The sequence below is a fragment of the Corvus cornix genome, chromosome 10 (assembly GCF_000738735.6).
Source record: "Corvus cornix cornix isolate S_Up_H32 chromosome 10, ASM73873v5, whole genome shotgun sequence".
NCBI classification, from domain to species: Eukaryota; Metazoa; Chordata; class Aves; order Passeriformes; family Corvidae; genus Corvus; species Corvus cornix.
The window spans coordinates 16,542,151-16,565,815 of NC_046340.1; the positions used below are offsets into that span (position 1 = coordinate 16,542,151).

Consider the following 23,665-nt stretch of genomic DNA (forward strand, 5'->3'; position numbering starts at 1 on the left):
TACTGGAAGGTTAAAAGTCAGAGAAATAAAAGCTTTTGACGTAATACTTAAAAACCAGACAAAACAAAAACCCAACACACGGACAAAGTGATAAGATAGTAAAAAAACCCCGAATCCTTAAAAAACCTAAATGTATAAGGGAAGATAACCACGTGTGAGATGCACACAGGCCACCTCTGTGGCTCAGTGCTCCCTTGGCAGGAATGTGCAGATGAAGTTCCAGACAAAAGGCTTCTCAGGACTCTACCGCAACAAGGAAACCAACAGGCAGTGAAAAACACTGCAAAAGGTCTTGGCCTTCAAAACCCCTCATAGAGTCTCTTCACTAAGAAACTTTTAATATAACTTACAAATGCACCACACAGGTTTTAGACAGAGCTCTAAGTGCTCAAGTCCTGCACCTACTGATAAAAGATTCACCTTCAAATGGCACAGGCCCTTCCTGTCTTCTGAATAATCAATGATATGAAAACAGTTTTGAGTGCTATGGATATGCCCGCTAAGGGATGTGCATGCCAACAGTTCTAGTTACTTTTTTCATTATGAAACGCTGATTTCCTTACCATAGTAACATTCTTGTCTTGTTTTTCTTTGAGAAAGGCACAGGCCAACACTTTGAAGGCCTTCACTTGAGCGGTCATCCTTTGTGCAAGCTCGTCTGAGGTCAGACAGAAGTCACATTGGAAGGAAACTTTTAAGGCAGGGGCATCAGCATTGGTCAAATTAGCAACAAATACAATTTCTGGATCCATAATCACAGCTTTTACTGTCATGTTTGGCCGTACAGATATTTCTGTGAAAGGAAGTAATAAAACCCACCTTGAATATAAAAACCAGAAAGAGGAAAGCTATCTACTATGTCAGTGGCCAATTTACACATTCTGAAGAATATCTTAAGTCTTGAAAACTTTTCGGTGAGTTATTTTCAGAATGAAATCTGCAAAGGAGGGGAATGGGGGTGGGTGGAAGTTGTTTTTACAGACCTGTTTCTGCCTTGGATTTCCCAGAAGCAACTTGCTTTAATTGGAACTGTGCAGATCCTTCAGCTGAGGATGCTGGCATTGACTTAATGAAAAAATGTGCTACTGTCAACAAAAACTCCATACTAGCACATATGTACAGCTTGTCGAGGACAGCAACAACTTCAGTTCCATTTTTATCCTGCTTGTATCTTATATCGATCATAGAACTGTCATTTATGTCATCTTTCTTGTCTATCATCCTGGAAAACAAGTTTAATAAGAAACATCTCAAACATCGTAACACACAGATCTAGGAAAACAAAGATGCCTAAGTACTGCCATTTTTTCTCCCCACGCCATTTATAAAGAACAATTACTGCACAAGCAATCAGTGTTTCTTCCAGAAATAAGAGGGTAGAGGCTTTTCTATCAGAAGAGTAATTTCAATTTAAAATTAGAGTGCTACACTCTTGAAAGTATGCAGGCAGCACATAACAAGCACACTGAAGTTTCAGTGCACACAAATCTGTAGCTGAGGCTGGGTGCTCTCTATTCAGCTCTTCTACAGTTCACCGTAATATGCACACCTCCAAGATTTCTTTTTGTTTTGGATAACCTGGGAAATTAACATATAAGAGTAGAAACTTGTTTAACAGAATTTAAATTACGTTGTTCATTGCTTAAACAGAGTATTACAGGCCACAGCTCACAGCACTACTGAGTTTTATCAATTCCAAGTGAAGCAAAGTATAAAAAAAGGAAAAAGGCTTCCTCATAAGCTGGAGGTTTTTAATTTCTGATGGATTCAAACCCACCTTGCAGTCACATTCTGAATTCCTTCTCTGAGGTCATCCAAGGTACATGCTTTGAGTTTAACACTGATATCCATGGAGCCATCTGAGAACATCTCCCCCGACGATGCCATGAGATGCAGCCGGAGCTCACCAAGGCGCAGTTTGTCACTGTGCACTGAAAGCACAGACTCCTACAGAAGGACAAAGAGCAGGGTTAGTTATCACACAACAAAGCAATGAGACATTGCCCTTGCTGCTTGCCATGTGCATTTTCTTCCATGAATTGAAAGATCTGATTAGCCTGTTGCCATCATCAGTCCTCCACTCATACAAATGAGTTCAAGAAACTCATTGGGAAAACAGAAAAAACCTGCTGGGCTGCAGTGAAGTTGTTTCTGCACCACACTGCCAGCAGTTGTTCAGAATTCATCCCTGAAGGATTATCTGTCTGAACTCTAGATCTCTTACCAGAGGATCCCTCCGCTCTCATCACACTAACTCATCTACAAGAGCACCTCGGCAATAAGAGGAAATTATATGACAGTGAAATTAAAATAAAATCTCATTACAGTGTCTTTCTTTCCTGTGATGTTCATTGCACAAGAACATCTTAACAATTTTACACAAATAACAGTCACTATATACAAAGATATATAAAGCAAACACCTTCACATCTACACAAAGCAGACTTTATTAAGTCATAAAAACAAGACATCATTTCACATCTTTCTCTTCTGTTTTCAGCACAGAGAGGATGCCCATGATTGCTCACACTCAGGGCTATGCAAGAGGAAATTATGGGCCATATACAACTTGGATCTGCTTACTAACTCTAGAGGCACCATACATAGAACTAGCACTATCTGAGCTAATAGTTCCTGCTTTTCAAGTACTCATTTTTACTTCAGGTAACTGGAATCCAAGCTAGAATGACCAAATCAAATGCTGAGTGGTTTTGGTTGGTTCAGTAATATTTTTAGTGTGACTTTCAGAAATGCACACACATTCTTCGACTTAAGGACACTGTCTGCCCAAGAAAGCTCAAAGCTCCATCAGGAAAGTATTACAAAGCCAACACAGATAATGTAACTTTATTTTCCTATCCATGTGAGAAGCCTTGGCTGCCCACCTCACCTGTGTGGTAAAAGTTTTGTAACAAACCTCAGTCATGTCACTGTTGTAGAGAGTTACAGAAAGGGACTCAAAATTGAAGTCAAATTGAAGCGCTGTATAACATTCCACAGAAGACTGAACTGCAGAAACACTTTTTTGTCCAGAATCAACAAGGGCACCTGTCAGTGAAAAGAAGATATTTTTACATTTCTTTTGAACACTGGCCTTGGTTTTGGGGTTTTTTGTTGTCGGTTGCTTTTTTTTTTTTGGTTGGTTGGTTGGTTGGGTTGGTGTTTGGGGTTTTTAAAATTAAGATCAGAAAATCACAAAAAGAGAGAAAGCTCTAAATCCAGAAGACTAACTCAAAATAATTCACATTTTCAATTTTGTTCTGTCCAATGCATACTAAAATTATCTAGTGCAGAATGGTTTAGAACCTTAAAAGCAGCTGCCATTAGTGTACTGCAGTTCTTTGTTCACTGCAATGAAGAACAACACAAAGTACTAAGTCTGCTCAAGGAGTCTGCACTACTCATATTTCCAGTTTCTATTCACAGCAGAGCAACTCAACCAGTGGTTAAACAGCAATTTTTTGACATTGAGAATGCTAAGTTGGGGGAAAAAATAGATTTTGGCAAAGTGTTAACAATATTTCATCCAGAGACATGCACTGTTTACATTGACACACTATTTGAATACTAGTATTATCCTCAATTGTTATAATTGTGCATTAATATCCTGGGGTAGATGATTTGGCTTTTTTCTTTTTTAACCACCTGCACTTAGAAGAGTGATTGATATAGAGTGAAGAATATCATCCTATAAGAAATGAATCACAAAAAACACACTACAAAAACTTCTGACCATCCACTCACACTCCAGGTAAGCGCATACATTCTTATTTATAACTTTTCATGTATACTATATATATGTAACAATTAAAAGAATTTATAGTGCTTCAGAAAAATATTCAAATATATTTGAATTTGTAAACAGCCCTCTGCCAACACATATTCAGCCTTTGAATTGAACATACCCTCAGAACTACCAGATTCCTGTGGAGCTTTCCCTTTTTTAGGTATCTGCGTATCCTCAATATTCTCTTGCACAGTATTTGGCTGGGAAGAAGAAGCCCCTCCAAGGTTTTCAAGTAAAATTTTCATTATAACAGTTAGATCATCTTGACTGAGTGCAATCTGTAAAGTGATAAAGCCACAAGTTCATTTCTGGTGACAGCACTTCTTCCAACACAGTTTGCAAATGTTGAGGAGAAACAAGGTGCTGCTTCCAGCAGAAACAAGCTGGATAGTCAAAATTATCCTGTCCAAAACAATCTAAATGATTTGCCCATTTTTCCTATAATATCGTTTGTTACTTGTTATGAACAGCAGTTACAACAAGAAATAACAGTCCACATCATAAACACTTTCTAGACTTGTAAAGGACCTTTGCCTTTTAAAAATATGAGTAATTGATAAACATAAGCACTTCTCAACAATTCAATAATCCAAAAACATGACCAGATCACATTAAGCCAAGATTTGCATTGTATACACTAAAATACTCAGTAGGCCTTCAAAGACTTAATGAATATGTATCCAATCATAGCATTACAGAGTCACAAAAAAAGCGAGCAGTACTAATGGAAAGATGCAGCCCCTTAGCCCACAGTACACATTGTAAAAAGATCTTTTCTACATTAGGTTAGTTTTGCTGGTACTCCTTTAAATCTCTTACTTCTCTGTGCTTCACCGGTGCGACATTTGGCCACAGCACAGATACAGGAATGAACAAGTAAAAGGGCTCAGGAACAAGGAAAAGGTGCCCCAGTTTGGTTTTACCCATTTAAATCCACATAGTTAATGCAGGAAAAGAAAAAATATAGCCCTCTCTCTGCAAAGGTAATTTTAAATTGTTCTATATTAGAGATAAACTTTTCATTTCTAATAAATCTACTAAACATTCAAATAACCTGAACATTGCAGATTAAACAACTGGAATTATTAAATATTGCTTTTAAATGGTAACTCAACAGATAACCTCAATGATTTTACTGACTGCTGAGCCAATGGATAGCTTCAACAGACCTCCAGAAAAAAACCCCCAGGTTTTATTCCATTTGCATGCAGCTACACGAAAACTATTCATTATACAATATCAAAATTCTAACAAATCTACAAACTGGACAATCAAGCTGGAAGTCTTTCAATATGCTGTAAAGGACACAAACTGAAATGTGTTTACAAGCTCCTCAATTAAGATAAGGACTATTCTGAGAATTTGTATGTCTTTTGATAAAGCTCTTATTAGTCATGAGATTACCTGCATTGGTTTTAGGTCTCCTTTGATGCCAATTGTTGGGCTTTTATGATACCATGCTGCTGCTAAATTTCTCTGGACCAGTAAAGTCAAACTCACAGGACACAGAATTTCAGAATCTGGTTGAGAATCTGTGGATATAATGCACCTAAAAAAAGACAGTGGAAGCAGCAGAGGAAAAATATTTACTATTGCAGAATCCCAAATAATATCATCATTATCTAGCAGAATTACAGGCATAATTAACTTAAGAACAAGCTCACATGCACTTACACGCAGGTATGCACTTTAGATGAACTCAGGTTACTGTGCTACCATTCCTTTTTTTCCAAGAAGCTTTAGAGATTGTAGACCTGTGTCTCTATCTAAAAGCACTCCTGAACTTCACTTGGGAAGGTTTCTTGCTTGGTTTTAGTATGCTCTTATTGCCTATCATGTTTAAATAAGAGAAAAATGCTGCATACAGAACGTGGACACACTGTTCTTCACAAAGACTTTTCCAACTCAGGAAAAACTCCATGTTTACCTTGATAATTTCAAGTGAGTCAGCTGCACATCCATGTTGTCAATGACTGGAGGAAGAGGTGATTCATCTGAAGACACCAGCTTGAATTCATTCTGAACTCTGATTAAGCCAAGATCGGCTACCAAAGCATTACATGAAGCTGAAGATTCAGGAACAACTATGACTGGAGCTTTCAAGTTGACATCCATTAGGAGGCGGAAGCTCTTTTTAGCAAAGTCCTTCATGCTGGAAGCAGCCATTTCTGCTGCCTGGACAGTGACTGCAGTCAGGGCTTCTTGTGCCGCTTGGAAATTGTTTAGGAAGTTCTATTCACAGGTAGTGAAAAAAAGTAAGAATTCCATGAAAACATGGAACTTTCAAAAAAAGGCAAGCCCCAGGAAAAAAGTTAATTTAAGAAAAACAGTACAGCTGTGGTATAAATATGAAACTCCTAATTCCACCACACTGGTTTCAAAAGAGAAAAAGGCTAAAATAATGAACAAGCTTACATGTTGCTTAACTGTTTAATTTTTAAGATATTATTAAAGCTAGCAGCTCCATTTATTACTTCTTTTGTCATCATTCTCCTAGGCAATCTTCTGTAAAGCAGTGCAACTTAAGTGATAACTCTTCAGCAAAATACCTCTATGTGCTTGCACATTAGTTCACCACCAGGTACAGGTCAGAAAGAGCTGACTGCATTTTTTCTCATTAAAAAAAAAACCTTTTAATGTCAAGAAAAGAACTTAAACTAATGTCTTACCAAGAGAGACATAAAGAACTTATGGAGGTAAATTATTTGGATGCAGCCCACTTTCAGAGACATTTTACCATCCACCCTTGACATATCAGCATAGGCTTCCCCTGCAGTGGCATCTGGATAAAGCGACATGTGAAATCTAAACACTTCATCTCCCATTATGGAGACAGCCTAGAAGATTAAGTCCACATAGTTAATACTCCCAGGTATTTCTGAAACAAGAAATAGTTCCCCAACAAGATCAACTGCAACTTATCAGCGGTACTTGGACATATGGTAGGCACAAAAGGAAACAGAATCACCTATTTTATAGCATATGCCTCTTCTCACTTGCTTATCTATAGCCCACTTTATATTTAACCCCTGCTGCTCAGAATTAAACATACCAGTGCAAGCAATTTAAAAGAACTAAACAGTAAGTGGAAGAATATTTTCCTTCTCTGAGGTAAAGGAAATTAACCAATAAATTTTGCTTTCTATTCCATCGTACTTTGCATTCTGTAACAACAAATAAAACTACAGTGCTGTCACTAAATCACTTAAAGAACTGGGTCTCTTCAGCTGTTTACAATCTGCATAACACATCACCTTTTTATGGATTGTTTTTGGATCAACATTTGTAATTACAATGTCCTCAAGTCTGGAGAACACTTTAATCTTTTTAGGCTTCTTAGCTACAGATGCATCCATTCCTGAACAAAACAAAAGAAAGAAGGCAATAAATGCACTTCAACAAATTTCTAAGTAAACACTTCTGCTAAAAAAACAAACAAACAAACCAACCCCCTGAATTAACTACTACTGAATATAAAGAATAATAACAGCTTAGAATCCAGCCTTCTGCTATGTAACAATGAATGCTAAGCCTGAGACAGAAGTCAGGACCTTACTATGTATGACAAATTTGCCAACATAAATTGATTCTAAGACTAGAGTAAAATTCCCCAACACTATCTAAGGTCTAGCTATTAAAAACTGGAAGTCTGTGTTATCTATAACAGTGCCTTCACTTCTTTTACTACACTTAGAAATCGTCTTCTTTTTCTGAGTCAAACATTTTTTCCTTGCAGATCATTTCATACAATCAAAATACATTTAAACACATGTTAGAGATCTGCAGTGCACACACTGGCCTGTTGGAAGTGAATGGAGTGAAACAGCCTATTTCTGGCTACAGCCAGTTTCTTCTAATATTTAAATAAAAAACACCTTACCTTGTATTCTAATGTCTGCAATTCTACAGGTCTGATCACACACTATAATACTGAATGCATTTAGCTTTGCAGTCAGTTTTAATTCACAGACATCATCATGGGCTGCATCACTAGACACTGGATGGGAAACACAAGAGACATACAAGGAGTTCAAGTATTACAAGCCCATTACTTAAAACAAATATTAATTAGTAGTTTTGTACATACATGAGCTATTCAAAAGCAACCTGCAGTCATTCCCTAAAAGATATAATAATGATTAGTCAAAATGTGAAGAAAGTAACTTATTAACACAGTTTCCTTCAGGCACACAAACTGTCACCAATCAACACAGGCCAAAAGCTATCAAGATTATGTATTCTCTCCTCATTAACACCTAATTTCTATGCAACAGTTGCGAATACAGCATACAGGACATTATTTGAAACACCGTCTCACACAGAAATGCTTCTCTGTATCAAGTAGCAAGGCCAATTTAGGCGTATTAGCTGCAGCAACACTGCAGAAACACAATATGTAACAGCCACTGGGCTCAATCACAACAGTTTTAGAATTAGAAAACCTTGAATTTCACAAACAACGCTACAAGTACAAAAATCAACAACACAGGACCCAACAAAACATTCAGGAGCTTCCATGCAAAATCTCTTACTATTTCAAGGTTACAAATACCCATAATTAAAATACACACACCACCATTCAGTTCAGAACCTCTCTTCGCCTCCCCAGAGGAGTATTTATTTTCAGCAGTGTAAGCACTCTTTAGAGCCTTCAGATTGGAAAGCCACATGGTTGTGACACTGAACCTTTGGGAAGGCTGCACACTGCAACATCATTTATTCAACTTTCATTATAAAAATCAGACCACCACCCAGAGAAAAGTTATATTGAGTAAGGAGAATTTGTAAAATTAAGCCACAGGAAAAATGTCTGGTGCTTTTTTTCAAGTAAGATTATTTTCTCCCCATTTACAGTTGTGCATGCTTTGTTTTCCATCAAATAGATTGCAATGCTGTCATCTGAAATAATATCCTTTGAAACCGAAAGTGAGATGCTGTTAAGCAACAAAAGTACAGCCTTTTTAATATGACATTACCTGGTCTAAGGGTACTTCCTTTTTCCTGTTCTTTTATTTGAGGCTTGTGGTCTGATGATTTATCAGTACTGGGAAGACCACCTGATGGAACACTGAAGGTGAGAAAACTCATGATGGAAAGCAAAGCCTCTGTGTGAAGTACTATATCCAAGCATGAAAAGATGACCTAAAAGGAGGGAAAGGAGACAAAGTAACATTGTTATTCAGTAGTAGTCGATTGCCAAACAACTCAGACTTGCTGTAATAGAATCAAAGGAAAAAAGTGTCTTGCTCAATTTCACAAGTATTTGACTCTTCCATCTCCATCCCCTTCAACTTCACACCACATGAGCTCCAGAACAGATGAGGGTACTACAGAAAGCTTAAGGGAAGCTTAAAAGAGCTACAGAGGAACTGTGCCAATCTAAAAATTGATGCCTCATGTGGTTATGCTCTTTCAGGACACTCTTTTTAGTTCTGCTGCCTTTCATTGTGGACTATGGAGCACTTTGGTTGACAGCTTCAGAACCTCATACGAAGCTATTTTAGTAGACACGGTACAACAACAAAAAACCAGAACACCAAGATTCAAAATTTGCAATCAGAACAGGGAGTATGCGAGCAGCAACTACTCTTGCCAGTATTACTTAGTGAAACTCAGCATCAGTCACTTATTCCACCTAAGGCCATCAAGAAGCAGCTTGACCCACCACCACTACTTTAAAGGAAACATTTTAAAAGCAGAATTACATGCTTATTTCAAAAGTCACTGAAGCCAAGGAAAATTACCCATGAATGCTTTCAGGAGAAGTAAGAGGACTAATTGCACTCAAGACCCTGAGAATGCTACTTGGACATTTCAGCTTACATCTCAATTTCACTGTTACTAACTGTTACAAGCTCTGGAACACAAGGCCTTGGTTTCGCTCTCTGCTAAGTGTATCACCCCAAAAACAAAGCACATGCTAAAGGCCTCAGTTAAAATTCATAAGGACATTTTTCTAACTAGCTAAAAATGTACAGTTTTTAGTTTAGAAAAATTAATACAATAAATACTTCTGTAAAAAAAAAAATCCTTTTTTTCTACCTGGATTTGTCTTTGAAGTACTTAAATACAAAGCAATAGGTTTTAATGATGAGAGTCAGGGTTTTGGGTTGGTTTTGATCCCTTTCTTCTCTTCAATGAGAAAAAAAAAAGGGAGCAACTAACACAGCTGCTACCATTTGAAAAACTTAATAAAAATTTAAATACATCCAGTACTTACATTGATTTTTTGCTTGGTGCTTTGGTAAGTAGTAGCAAAGTCTGGTCCATCCGGGTCAGCCTAAGGGAAAAAAAAAAAAAAAAAAAGAAAAAAGGGACAGTCAGTCTCTATTGAATTAGCCAATAATTAATAAATAATTATTAATAATTTTATTAACTGAATTATTTGAATTTGGCCCACACACAAGGACTATTCCAACTGCAAAAGGAAACAAGGGAGAGTGACGAAGCCTGAACAAACAAGTTCTCCAAATAAGGCACAATCAAGGCAGCCAGAATGGGGTACTCACAATGCTCTGCTCAGAGACATTTCATAGCACATATCTTGTGAAAATTCAACTGGCCAGTTACAAAACTTTCTCCCATCTAGAATCTATTTAAAGTGGGTCAATTTATGCTTTGTACTTTGCCAGCACAAATTAATTTATTTTTCACTGCATAAATGATGCCATTACAGATAAGAGTAATGAGGAGTCCCCTGGTTCTACAACCTATCAGATTCCCAAGTATTCATGCAATTTTTGAAGGCCTTTTTTTAGCTACCAACATATCACTCCTCAAATGTGAGTTTTATCACCTGTAGAGTCACTCTTCACTTCCACAGGCAAGGACCACCTCACCTGTTAAGTTTCACAAAGCTACTCATTTGTGCTGTACACACAGAACACAAATAAGTACTTGTCTTGCCAGTGATTTCAGTAATAGCATTGCCTTATGAAGCAAGCACTATATGGAAGCAGTGGAGGATTCAATTAAATGCTAAACTGAAAAACAGGTATTTGGGAGAAGGCCTGCGTTAGTTTTAGATACAATTCTACAGGCTAAGTAAGGAAGCCTTATTTTACTCTCCATGTAATCTTAGTGAAAATGTACTGAAACCTTAATATATTCCATTTTCAAAAGATGTTCATCTGTCTCGCTTGAGGAATTAAGAATGCAAAGAGGATCTCCTTTTGAGTCTGCAAACAAAGAAATAAAAATGTGAAGTGTTTCCACTCACAAGCTTTACTCCACCAACGTATCTATGCTAATTCTCTATTACATGCTAATTAGATACTATTCTTACTGAAAGAGTTAAACAGCTGTTTTCACTGAGAAGTTGCATATTAAGCATTATCTTGTGAAATGCTATATTCACTTTATTTTAAATTAAACTAGTAAAAATTAACTTATCTTGCTCCTGAAACAAGATTCAAAACTGAAAGTTCTTTGCATTCCTACTTTCAGGTTTTCACACTCAAAACCTTACTTTTCTACTTTGGATAAATGGCTATTTCAGTTATCACTTCACCATCAGTTTGAATTGTTACCTGACCAACTAAGGAAGCACTCCCATTTCCAGTGCTGCCAGAACTGGTCATAAAGCACAGAATCAGAAGCTCATCAAAACACACTGAACTGCTGGAATACTTCTCAGGAACACCCTTCCTGCTCAAAGTAGGCAACTCACTCAAATACATTAACTCTAACTCTAGCAATTGCAGTAAAACTTGGTATCAGGTAAAACAGATTAGTATCTAAATTACCCTTCCCCCTCCCATTATTGGTTTTTAGTATGTTATCCTCTGCCTGTAAATTCAATTGCACACATTCTACTGACTGTACCAGTTCTCTAGAAGACTTACCATTTATTTCAGTGCATCTCATTGTAATTTTTTTCAGATATGCTGCTGCAGCTAACTCATGATTTCTAATTTTGGTTTTGGTTCCAAGCTGTAGCACAGTTAGAATATGTAATGGATGTCTCTCCTTCTGAACCTGCTTCATCAAGGTTATTACAACCTTGAACAAGGAAAGGGAAATAAGTTCAATATTTCAGGGAAGCTGTTCAGACACAGCAGGCAGTTATAAGCAGGCTCAGCTAAATGTGACACATAATATTAATCTAGACATTTTGCATTTTTACAAAGAGCCTTTTACAAGACCAGTCTGCTAAAGATTTCCTCTGGCCCCTGCTCTGTTCCTCTTGCTTGTTTTCTTTTTGTTGCCAAATCAAACTGTTAAAATGGACTTTATAATCCCCTACTTCCAAGCAACGACTTGAGTACCGAGTTCAGATAGAATGAATTGTAGAGATGGATACATACCTCTTTGATTTCAAAATTAAGTAGCATATTGATTACATCTTCATTTAGTGTTATTTTTCTCTTTTCAGACAACATTCCTTCTGGAACACTCTGATCCTGTATCAAAACTGATCTCTCCAGTTCTTTGGTTTTACCTGAAACAGTCAATAAATTGCTTAACTTGTGAAACTGCCACCATTTGTTTAGCTCAAGAAACACATACAATTCTTTTATTCATTTAGATGGCTTACATTCACCTAAGATAAGATAGCAACATTTCCACAAGCAGAGCCTTTAACTTCAGAGCATGAAAAGGAAATAGAAACATGTTCTGGCAACAAGGTGACTGACATCTCAATACCTTGATAGTTCCTTGACAACTTAGCTAACACATTTACCAATTTTGCCTTGTAATGTTTCCAGTTTCTTGAAGTATCAAAGTATAGACATTGTCCTTGCAAAAGTAAGAAGAGGTTATCACTTAATGCTCAGTTTATCACCATACTCTGGGATCTAAACTTGCTTTCCAGATAATATGCTTTTCCTTACTCCTGAAAGTGAACATGCTTAGTATTCATGACAAATAAATTCCATCTCTGACCTTCCTTTTGCAGTACTGATTTTGCATCCATTTGATTTTCCTCTGCTTCACCCAGGTTTTCCGTCAACACTTTGAGAAAGACATTCAAATCCTCTTGACTTATCACAACCTAAGAAATGGCAGATCACAATTCTCAGGAAAAACACACTGTTCCTTGAACTTATCACCAGCTAACAAAGCAGAACAATGTTTCCTGGCATAAAGAGTGCTTATTTACAGGTATTTTGTCAGCAGAATCATCCCTTCAATAACAAAATTTAATTCTTTTGACCGCTTATTGTTAAAGTCTGAGGAGATGGAAGGTTTTGACCTCCCAAGCTGTATCAATATACACTGCAGCAATTTAACATACCTATGCCTTTAATACATTCCTGTCAATGACGTGCCCCTTCATGATATTTTATTCCAGTTTCACCCAAGATGTCCCTGGAACTTTCTTTCACAGTACATAAAATGCTACAAAAAACAAGTATCCCACTCAAGGGTGATGGAAGATAGGAAGCTGGAGTTACTAAAGCAAATATTTGCATTAATTTAAACTCCTCTCAAGAAGATTCCATTTTTAAAGAAAAAAAAGCAAAACACTTTAAAGAATTCTTGCTGAGAGAACTGGTCACAAAACCATTTATGCAATTCTTTTAAAACTCTACATTCATCTAGGTGGGGTTAAATCCTGTTACATTCCTGAAATCCACTTCACGCCTACTCAAAATTTGCAGCTTGTTGCCCCTTTGTGTCCAGAAATAACATTAAGGGTTGCTCTCACAATATGTATTATCACCACCTTCTCACAAGACTTACATTCATTGTATCCAGACACCCCGTGACCTCCAGCACTGGTAACTTGTGAAACCAAGTTGCAGAGAGATTTCGTTTCACAGACAGACTTAAATTAATAGGGTGAAGTATCTGAATATCTGGATGTGACAAATCTGTCTCCACAGTGGTCCTGGAAACACAGAGAGGAAAAGAAAGAAAACAGTTGGGAAGTTGAAAGTCACATGTTAGATTTTAAAAAATCTTAAATCTCAAATGTAACACCAAACACTTTCCTGAGCAGAACAGTTTCTGATTTTATTACTGATCTAATTGCTCTTTGGCTAGCATTTTAATACCACATATTTGACACTAGCACCAACCATGGTTTCTAGGCAAGAACATTAATGTTCTACAGAGTATTAATCACTGTACCTCGATAGTTTCAGCTTTGTCAGCTGCACATCCATTTTGTCAATGACTGGAGGGAGTGAACTGCCTTCTGGGGACACCAAGACAAACTGGTTCTGAACCTTAATCAAGCCAAGATCTATTACTATTGCATTGGGGGAAACAGAGGACTGGGGGATAAGTATAACTGGTGCTTTCAAGTGAATGTCCATTGCAAGCCGAAAACTCCTTTGGGCCAGGTCTTTCACACTGGTAGCAGCCTTTTCTGCAGCTTGGACTGTAGCAGCACTCAGTGCCTCCTTAGCTGCCTGGAAGTTGTTCAAGAAGGTCTAGAAAAGCAGTTGAAGAGAAAGGAGAAATGTCTGTAAACAGTTTTTAACCCAGATTACTTTCTCATTCTACATCATCATCCACCAATTATGCTGCCTACTGTGTTGAATTTTCCATGGGAAAAGACAACTGAATGCCTTCTGTCATGACCTTTGGGGGTCAAAGAAGTACTAATCAGTATAATCCACTTATTTTAAATCCATCTCCATTTTTTCTTCTTTCCTTAGCTACAAGACTACTTAGCTCATTAGAGCTTTTACGGACACAATTTTGAAAGTCCCTCTTGCCCTCAGTGAATATTACTGAATTCCTATTAAAGAACCTACTGAATGCGAGAGAGCCCACTGGTGCTTCATTGAAAAAGCCATCATTAGGGTACTTGAACACACTAATATTTACACTGGGTAATTTGCAGACATCATGACATCTAACCCTGCAGGAAGATTTGCCTCTAGTGTTAGCTCTGACATGTTTGCAATGAACTCAGAATTTTGCTAGGGTGGAAAGGGGAGCAAACAAAAAACCCCCAAACTACCTCAACAGCACCAAGTTTTTCTCTGTTTCCAAAAGTGAGGGTGGGAAGTGACCCACTTGAAATTTAAACCAGTTACTTACAAAAGTTTTTTAACAGTACACATGAAAAATTAAGCCCATCCCTTCTCTTTCAGAAACTGAAGCTACCACTTGTACTGAGGGCACAGCCTGGGAGACTGATCTGAGAATGCTGCAGAAACATACAAAGGGAATAAGACTTACCAGGAGAGACATGAGAAATTTGTGAAGATACACCAGTTGGATACAGCCCACTTTCAAACATACGGTACCATCCACTTTTGACATGTCAGTGTACGCTTCTCCCTCAGTAGCATGAGGATTTAATGTCAGATTGAAACTGAAAACTTCATCTCCCACTATAGACACAGCCTAGAAAGAGAGAAACAGCACCCACCAGCCATCAGCAGCTTCTACAAAGGTACTTAGCACAAAGAACTAAAGATACCATCAGCCTATCAGATTACAAGTTAGATTACTAGGTTTCTAATCTTTTAGGCATCCATTCTTGTAATATGAAAATTATTCTTTATGATGTATCTTACTTGAAAATACTTATTCATGAGAAATCAAAGACTTTTAGAGGAGTGGAATATGTATTACATTTCACTTTTATCCACATCAAACTAACCAAGAATCAAGTAAAAGTTAAAATCTTGTAGTTGAGTACTTTTTTATGAAGGGTCCTTGAATCAACATCTGTGACAACTATGTCTTTAAGTCGGGCGAAGAATACAGTGTGACTCGGCTGAAGGCAAAGAGATGAGTCAAGACCTGCAAAGTACAAAAATAGAAACAGAGTCTTGCATAGCAGAAGTAACATTTACTTTCAGGGTGGGGACACCAGCAGAGGAAGTGAGGAAAAGTTACTAAGCTTTAAGTACTACAGCTTCATCCAAAACAAAATAGAAATATTTCTAATACAGATACTGTCTCAATATCAATCATCTCTGGAAATAACTGAGCTACTATTCATAGAAAAATACCAACAATAATCCACTTCTTAATAAGCAAGCTATTGAGTGCATTGAGATTTTCTATCGGAAAAGATGTTACTATACTGAATTATTTGAATACAATACTTTTGCATACATAATCTTGTGTGAATACATTATATGATTTAAAGATGGGCACAAGCAAAAGACTTTATGAACTGCAGTACTAATCTTGGCCATGGAGGGACCCCAACAATCTTGCATATCACACATTCTTAAATATTCATTAGAGAGCGTTGGCAGCTAGGAGGACGGCAGTTATAATCAGTCAGAAGTGAAACTGCCCCAAAAAATTATCGATAGCCCTTCCGAGGGGTAAAACCAATCAAGAAAACAAAACCAAAACAAGGAACCCAAACAAACCCCTAGGGTTAAAAACTAAAGAAAACATTTTTAAGGGGTTTTTTATCATAATTAATTATTTATCCTAAATAATTTTATGGTATACCATAAAAATATCCAACACTTAGTACAACATGAAAAGCCACCCACAATCAAGCTCCTTCAAAGCACGAACCTAATCACGTGAGTAATAACACACCACATTTTTCTAGCTGGAGGCCAGAACATTATGACAGACTTGAAGGCTGACTTTGAAAACAAGGCTACAAGCCTTTTTTGCACAAACAATAAATAAACAAATAAATAAAAACAGATGCTGCACATTTACACCTTATTTTTTAGTCCAATTATTAGCCGTTGCTTTGACACTAAAGTACCAGAGCACTTACTACTAATAAAGAATTTAATACCTTGTATCTTGATCTCTGCAATGTTCTTTTTTTCATCACAAATATTTAAACAGAAGGCATCCAGCTTGGCAAAAAGCTTGAAGTCAAACACATCCTTATCCTTGGAAGGTCTAGACACTAGAAATAAGAGAAGGTGAGATTTTCAAGGTACCTACAAGTTGTATTTTCAGTTTCATCTTTATTTCTACAAAGCTAATCGTATTTCTCTGGATTTGCTTTGCCAGCATGCAACATATCCTTCTAGAACCACCATTTAGACAATCACAACTGTACCTTTCTTCAATCTAGAGTCATCTTCTGGCTTTTCTTCTTTGGATGGTGTCTCTCCACTTCTACCACTGCCTGATGGGCTAATAGTTGTTAGAAAACTGACAGCAGACATAAGGGCCTCTGTATGCAACAGGAGGTTCAATGATGAAAAAGTTACCTGTTGAAAACATGAGACGCCATAGGACCAAGCAATATCTTAAAAGTGTAAGAGTTGGACTGAGGTGCAAAAGCACCCAGTGCAACAGAAACATTCTTTACAAACAGAAAAGCTGCATGTGTGACCAGCAAGAGATCATAAAGGAAAAACTTCCTGTAAAGCAGAAAGGGGATAAGCTTACAAAGTAAGAAAACCTAGCAACAACCCAGCTGCTACAGCTGTAACTGCTAACCTATAACCTCCTCAGTACAAAAACAGTGATACAAAACTAATTTTGTCAAACACAGCCTTGGGCTTGAATGCTCCTGCAATAACAGTACTACCAGAATGGGTAAATGGCAGGTGGCTGACATGCAGATATTTAGAATATAGGTACTCCTCAGTAAATCCACTAAGGAGTCCAAAAGGTAAGTGCTGGCTGTGTAGTTTAATAAAAGTTGTCCACTTGAATGGCCTTGAAACTGGAAATAGAGCCCAAATGCAATTCTTCCAGGCACAGAAGTCCCATTGAAGAGCTGCAAGGCAACAGCAACTTCAGACGACGTACAGAAAATTGAGTTCTCTTAACATTAGCACTACCCCATAGTGTGAAGACAGTTAACTCAGCAGCACTGGAGTACTAGAACTGTCATCTCCTGCTTCAGCTTCAGGAACTTCTTTTTGGCAAAAAGATTTCAGTATTAACTAAAGTTCCCTGATGAAATCTATAGACACTCTAAAACTATTAAGTTACAAGTGAAATATTTCAGTCCTCACACTAAAATGTGGCAGGCAAAATGCCATAAAGGTATAAAGAGGAGAAAGTACCTATCACAGAAAACACCATCCTCTGTACTTTATTTCAAGAATGCCTCAAGTCACTATTTTTCCTTAGATTGAAATCTGACTCAAAAATACACCATTAGTAAAAAAAAACCCACACTCAGACATGGGTTTAGACTTCTCATGAAAGACAGCCAACAGAGTCCTGAATACATGGCACTCACAATACAGATTATTTGACATGAAAGACTCTGTGACTCCACTACAGTTTCCCATACTGGGCCACTGAATATCATGATCCCTGATGCATGAGAAGGTGCATTCTTACAGTAGTTTGAATTTCATCCACGTGAGCTAGACAGACTTTTTCAGCACAGTTCAACAGACAAACTTTCTGCTCTTAAGTGGGATAAAAATTTTCAAGGATGTTTTAACACCTGAAATCTCCTACTGGAAGGCTGGTGGGCAGGAAAACAGGAAAGCAAAACAACTCTTATTAATTCCTCTGTTCTGAGCAAGCAAACCAAAAGAAAATAAGCAGTAAAATCTGCAAACACTCACTTGAATCATCTGTTCAGTGTTGTCAAAAATTGTCTGAAACTGTGGCCCATTTCTGTCAGCCTGAAAATAATGATTTGCATGAAGGTTAATATTAATTCCAACCAGTCACTGTCCTCTTTAGAAGATATAAAACAATCCAGTTAGCTCTGAATAGTAGCTCTAGGACTATATATAGACTGTTTTAAGAACATGTAGAAATGCTTTAAAAATAATTTTTAAAAGCTTTGTGTATACCTTGACATATTCCACCTTCAGAAGGTCTAAGCCAGGCTTGTCTGAGGAACTAATTAGATGAATGGGTGCTTTTTTACCTGTAAAACACAAGAGATAAACAAGAATCAGGATCGTTTCTGTTCCTTCAGAGAACCAAATGACTGTGCCTTGAAGGTAGGGATTAACTTTCAGTACCATTTGCTAAAATACATTGCACCACCAAATATGAGTCACTGGTTTCTCTTATGCGAAGTCCAAAAAGGCAAAACCCTTCTCCATCCAAAGACTGAGCCCTAAGCCATTTATTTATCCCATAAGCATTATGGTGAGAGTCCAGAGCTTCTCAACTGTACCACAGGCACAAGCACTGCCAATGGACAGCTGCACATTACCTGGGAAACTGGGACAACACTTCCATTTCAGTGAGCACAAGGCATAGGGCAGTTCAGAGTACCTGCTACACACACACACACACACGTCTACTTCTCTGCCATTGCTTATTACCTCCAATTCCATAGTAATCCAAGCTTATTTTCTTCAAGTAAGATACAGCTGCTAAATTATAGGTTTTGACAGTAGCTTCTGTCCCAAGATGCATTACATCAAATACAAGTACTGTTTCCTCAATTTTCTTTTGCCTGGTGAGTTCTACTAAAACCTGGATGAGCAAGAAATATGGTTATACCATCTTTTCACATGTAGTAATCTCACCAAAAAAAGTGCAAAATTAATGCCCTCCCTACTTTGTTGGAAGCACTGTTTTTATTACAGACTAAAGAGTATAAAATAGAAAGAAAAAGTGATTGTTTGATGGTGAAAGATATAAACATAAAAAATATTTGGGGATTTTGTCTTTGCAAGAGACCTATCTGGGTACTGACTTCGTTCTTCCAGTGCAAACTTCCCACTCCCCACCCCCTAATTATGACCTGGTACTATTTTTTTTCTACTAAAAATACTCCAATAAGGGAAATTTTTTTTATACATACTTTATCTGTGCATATGTATTATGTTTTATTTATATGCATCATGTACAGATAAGAAATAACTCATATGCATAGAAATATGCACATGTATACACGTATTTTTTTTGTTTGGTGATTATGTTTTTGCATCCACTAATCTGAAGAACGCCAGTAAATGAATATTGGATTTTTTTTAAAAGTATTCTTTAGGTAGAGGAAAACAGAATTACAAACATACTTCTTTAATTTCAAACTTCAACTGAAGATCTATCAGTTCCTCCTGAGCAGGCTCCTCTTTTCTTATTTCTTCTCCTTTAATTACTGAACTGTCAGTTGGTTCAAAGCTTTCGTCAAAATCAAAATATTCTTCTTCAGAGTCTACAGAAGTGAAATTACTTCCTCAGTAAACTTTTTCCAGAAATGGGGGTAAATATTCCACCCTCTCTTTCCCGTTCTGGTTGCATTTTTTTTAACTGCCTGAGCAGTTTAAACCTAACCTGACAAAATACACTTTAGATCTATACTGCTCTCTTTCCCACTGGATGGGAACTGAACAAAATTAAAGCCCTATTAAGGACAGCACTAGAGTCTAGAGGCTTCATTAGACATTCAAGAACACATAAGCAAGTAATAATAAGGGAAGCTCCAGGAAACAAGTGTCTCAGTTCCACTATGGGAAGTTCATCTCTAGAACAGCCATGGAAATAAAAGCTCAAATCCACAGTGTCAATACAGTAATTTTTCAGTAATGTGTTATTCTAGTTCTGTCTTTTCAGAAAAAGGAGAGCTTTGCTAATGCAAAACAGTCAGAACAACCTGACACAGTCTGTATTCACAGTTCACTCATTTGAAGAGGTTGCTCATGCATAATATTAATTATCAAAACAAAGCAGGTTTGCTTTTTAGAAAAAGCAAGTTTATTATTCCGAGGTAACATCAGCATCAATCAAATCTCCTTATGCACTTGAGGGTAGACACAACCTATCATGCTGATCTCTGTTGTCCTTATATGTTTTAACATCAATAACAATAATATGGAAGTATTAGCTGTTCCTTAAGTTACAGCCTTCTACCTTTACAAAGACATCTGTACCTTCTTACCTGACACTATTTCTGCTAACAACTGAGGTGTATTAAGTAACCCTTTACCAACAACAGGAATTGTGGGAATAGCTGGTACCTGGAGGGAAGAAAAAGAGGAAAATAACCAATACAGTATTTTAAAGTTTATATAACTTGGTATGCTCATATTTTCTTCTGATGATGAATGTTCCACAATGCCTCCCCCACATTCTTTGGCAAGGTCTGCTCTGCCAATACTTACATTGAAAGCAGCAGGACAATGGCAAAGGCTCCACCAGCCTTGTTTGAGGCAGCCCAGAATGTTCTGATGGTAAGTCAATGAAGACCTTGCCTAGTGATGCCTTTTTTTTCCCCTCAGTTTTCTTAGTTGTCAGCTTACCTTTGTGCTTGGAATTGACATAGATGACTTCTGAGGCAGTGGAATGCTATCAATCAGATCAAAGATTGCCTTCATTTTCTGGTCAGAGAGTCTGACATGCACCAAAGGAAGTCCTCCTGACACTTTAAACCTTTTTAAAAAAAACCAACTGATTAAACTCCTAAACAAAAAGGTACCAATTCTTCATTTAATATGGATACTCCTATATAAAGATCACATATCAGTAAAGCCAGGGATTCTCCATCAAAACAGGGCTTGGACTTAAATTAAGCAGTAGTTAGTAACAAGCAAAGGGTCCAGGGAACTACTACCCAAAAAAGATTTTGCCAACAGTAGTAACCTATTTCTACTTCTTAGTTAATACCTTCAAATTATGAAGTGCAACTGAACCTTTAGGGAAAACACAGCTTTCTTTTCTCTAAGTACACAGTAATTATAAACGAGTCTTTTCAACATTAATATATTACTTTGCCATCCTGGAATCTCTTTCCACCATTGATTTTGCCAACTGTACGTGAATATCCATAGGCTGCAAAATGTGCAGAGTTGATGGATGTTGGAAACGAGCCTTCTTCCAGTCTTCACCTGAAAATGTCCAGTAAATTTAGATGAAAAAAATCATCACTCACTGATTGTTTTAATTAAGGCATCATTAAAGTAACTACTTGTGGTGTATCACTAGGAGGGTAAAAAAACCCACTCACCAACTAAAGAAACCTAAAACAACTTAGGTCAAGTATTTTAAGAGCATTTAATCCCATTTGTGAACATTTCTGCCTTAGCAAAATTAAACCAAATTCTACACTAAAAGATGTACCTACACTGACCCCTAGAAAAACAGATGGATAGACAGATACATAGACAGATAAAAGATAAAACAGCAACCTATCATTCTATTGATTACAGAAATTTAAGTACTAAGGCAAATTTTAGCTGTGCTTCTCCTGCATGTGATGGAAAACATAATAGTTCTATTCATTTACATTCATTGCTACCATCAAAGTGATGCACAAGTCCAAACAAAAAGTGAGCAGCTGTTTGAAGAGAAACTAACCAATTTTTTCAAAGTTTGGCACCAAACATGTATTATAACCTAACTTTCCATTAACTACTGATTTTAGTTTGTCTTTTTTTTTTTATTAAAAAAAATATTTGTTTATTACAGGTAGGTAGCCTTTGACAATCTTTTGCATAAACAGCAGCTATGTTGTTATGTTACCTGTTCTTCCAAAAAGAAGTTGCACATTTTTAATTTTCACATCAAATTTGTCATAAGCTTTGTCCATAATCTCCTCTAAAGATGAAAAGCTAGAAGCTTCGCTACTGCCTTGATTTATGCTGTTCAGCTAAACACATAACAAACAAAATAAAATTAAATCATTAAAACCAACATGTGCTATTCATTCTAGTGAAGATGAAAAGATGATTCATAGGAGTTAATAATTGGCATTTGGAGTCTTACAGAGAAAATAAGTAATTTCCCACTTCACTTATTCTTGATAAGTAGACTTTTTTGTTGTTATTTCCATAAATCCACTTAATTCAAGCTATGCAAAAAGAATTTTTTTCACTGGTCTATAATTCTACCTATGGAATACAACTAAAATAAATATTTAATCAGTCATGAAGTCAAGTTAAATGACTGCAATCTTTCCATTTTATAGAAACAAGGGAAATAATTTTCAAATTTCAAGAGAAATATTATATTCCCTTTTATTAATAAAAGGCTATCATTTCACAGAAAACAAAAGTTCATGTGTTCTGCTGAAGAAATGGAAGATACTAAAAGATATGGTATTACAGTCACACTTACAATATGAACAAGCTTCCTGAGGAGGATTAACTCGTACAAGTATGTCAAAGATAACCTAACAACTCTGATCAAACTGCTGACCCAAATCTATTTGGTAAGAAATATGGCAAGTTAAAAACACATGCATTAAAAACACAGATGATCACCCTGCCTTCTGAAAGCAAGATGGTTCCAGATGACAGCTATGTTAAAAGAGAATATTTGCTTCCCCTGAGCTCATAAGAGAGGTCATTTATATACCTGAATCATTTATATACCTGAAATGTACCAAAGTCCAAAATCAGCAAATCTGAATTTTCATGGTAGAAACCAGTCTGTGGAACCACAAGGTAGGAAGGTTTCAGATTAATCTTCAAGTCAAGGACTTTCCGCATTTCGATAATATGAACTAATCCTTAAACAAAAAGGAAAGGGCATTGAAATGTAAATACTATTCACAAGTGAAACAATTGTGCCAGTCAGCATCCAAAAAGATGTTATCTGAAAGATAAAGCCTCTTGTGTCAAGACTTGCTTTTGTGGCATTCTACTGATTTCTCAGTGAACTCAATGCTCCTTCCCACAAAACATCCATTAAACCTCCAAGTCACCAAGTGAGAAGAAATTAATACTATCCCAGCTGAAACGGCACCATCTCAAGGAAAAATCCCAATCCTGCTATTTGGCCATCAATCAAAACAAATCAAGTGTTTAGGCATTGAAACATATTGAAACATTATTATATTGAAACATTATAAGGGTTCACCTTCATTGAGATTTGTTACTGTCTTACCTGTAGCAGTTCTTTCCTTGATTTCTTCCAGTTTCATTAATGTGGCTGTTGTTAATCTTTCAAGATCCATTCCCTTACTTGTCTGAAAGAATTCTACCATTGCATTTATTGTTCTCTTAAAAAAAAAAAAAAAAAAAAAAGACAAGAATTAGCAATATACATAGAAGTCACACAATAAAAATTCAAAATCAGATCTCGATAGAGCAAGGAGAGTAACAGCAG

At 36.8% G+C, this 23,665-nt stretch overlaps 1 protein-coding gene across 5 annotated transcripts in view; it reads right to left on the reverse strand.

The window, feature by feature from the left end:
• Window positions 1-23,665, reverse strand: part of VPS13C (vacuolar protein sorting 13 homolog C) — a 74,254-nt gene that overhangs the window by 30,992 nt on the left and 19,597 nt on the right. For 3 of the 5 annotated variants that reach the window (XM_020583462.2, XM_020583460.2, XM_020583463.2), the window contains 32 exons: window positions 23,444-23,558; window positions 22,930-23,066; window positions 22,079-22,205; window positions 21,327-21,444; window positions 20,860-20,989; window positions 20,499-20,577; window positions 19,636-19,775; window positions 18,937-19,090; window positions 18,454-18,530; window positions 18,220-18,279; window positions 16,743-16,896; window positions 16,470-16,586; window positions 15,393-15,496; window positions 14,927-15,094; window positions 13,865-14,169; window positions 13,475-13,622; window positions 12,674-12,782; window positions 12,094-12,227; window positions 11,632-11,788; window positions 10,886-10,965; window positions 10,008-10,067; window positions 8,764-8,929; window positions 7,668-7,784; window positions 7,042-7,145; window positions 6,457-6,624; window positions 5,715-6,019; window positions 5,192-5,336; window positions 3,906-4,065; window positions 2,891-3,048; window positions 1,778-1,947; window positions 984-1,222; window positions 564-793 (listed from right to left, as the gene is read on the reverse strand). In XM_020583462.2, the coding sequence (XP_020439051.2) occupies window positions 564-793; window positions 984-1,222; window positions 1,778-1,947; window positions 2,891-3,048; window positions 3,906-4,065; window positions 5,192-5,336; window positions 5,715-6,019; window positions 6,457-6,624; window positions 7,042-7,145; window positions 7,668-7,784; window positions 8,764-8,929; window positions 10,008-10,067; window positions 10,886-10,965; window positions 11,632-11,788; window positions 12,094-12,227; window positions 12,674-12,782; window positions 13,475-13,622; window positions 13,865-14,169; window positions 14,927-15,094; window positions 15,393-15,496; window positions 16,470-16,586; window positions 16,743-16,896; window positions 18,220-18,279; window positions 18,454-18,530; window positions 18,937-19,090; window positions 19,636-19,775; window positions 20,499-20,577; window positions 20,860-20,989; window positions 21,327-21,444; window positions 22,079-22,205; window positions 22,930-23,066; window positions 23,444-23,558 (4,635 nt within the window). The remainder of the gene's footprint in view (window positions 1-563; window positions 794-983; window positions 1,223-1,777; window positions 1,948-2,890; window positions 3,049-3,905; window positions 4,066-5,191; window positions 5,337-5,714; window positions 6,020-6,456; window positions 6,625-7,041; window positions 7,146-7,667; window positions 7,785-8,763; window positions 8,930-10,007; window positions 10,068-10,885; window positions 10,966-11,631; window positions 11,789-12,093; window positions 12,228-12,673; window positions 12,783-13,474; window positions 13,623-13,864; window positions 14,170-14,926; window positions 15,095-15,392; window positions 15,497-16,469; window positions 16,587-16,742; window positions 16,897-18,219; window positions 18,280-18,453; window positions 18,531-18,936; window positions 19,091-19,635; window positions 19,776-20,498; window positions 20,578-20,859; window positions 20,990-21,326; window positions 21,445-22,078; window positions 22,206-22,929; window positions 23,067-23,443; window positions 23,559-23,665) is intronic. The other 2 variants (XM_019280879.3, XM_020583461.2) reach the window with 1 other exon arrangement.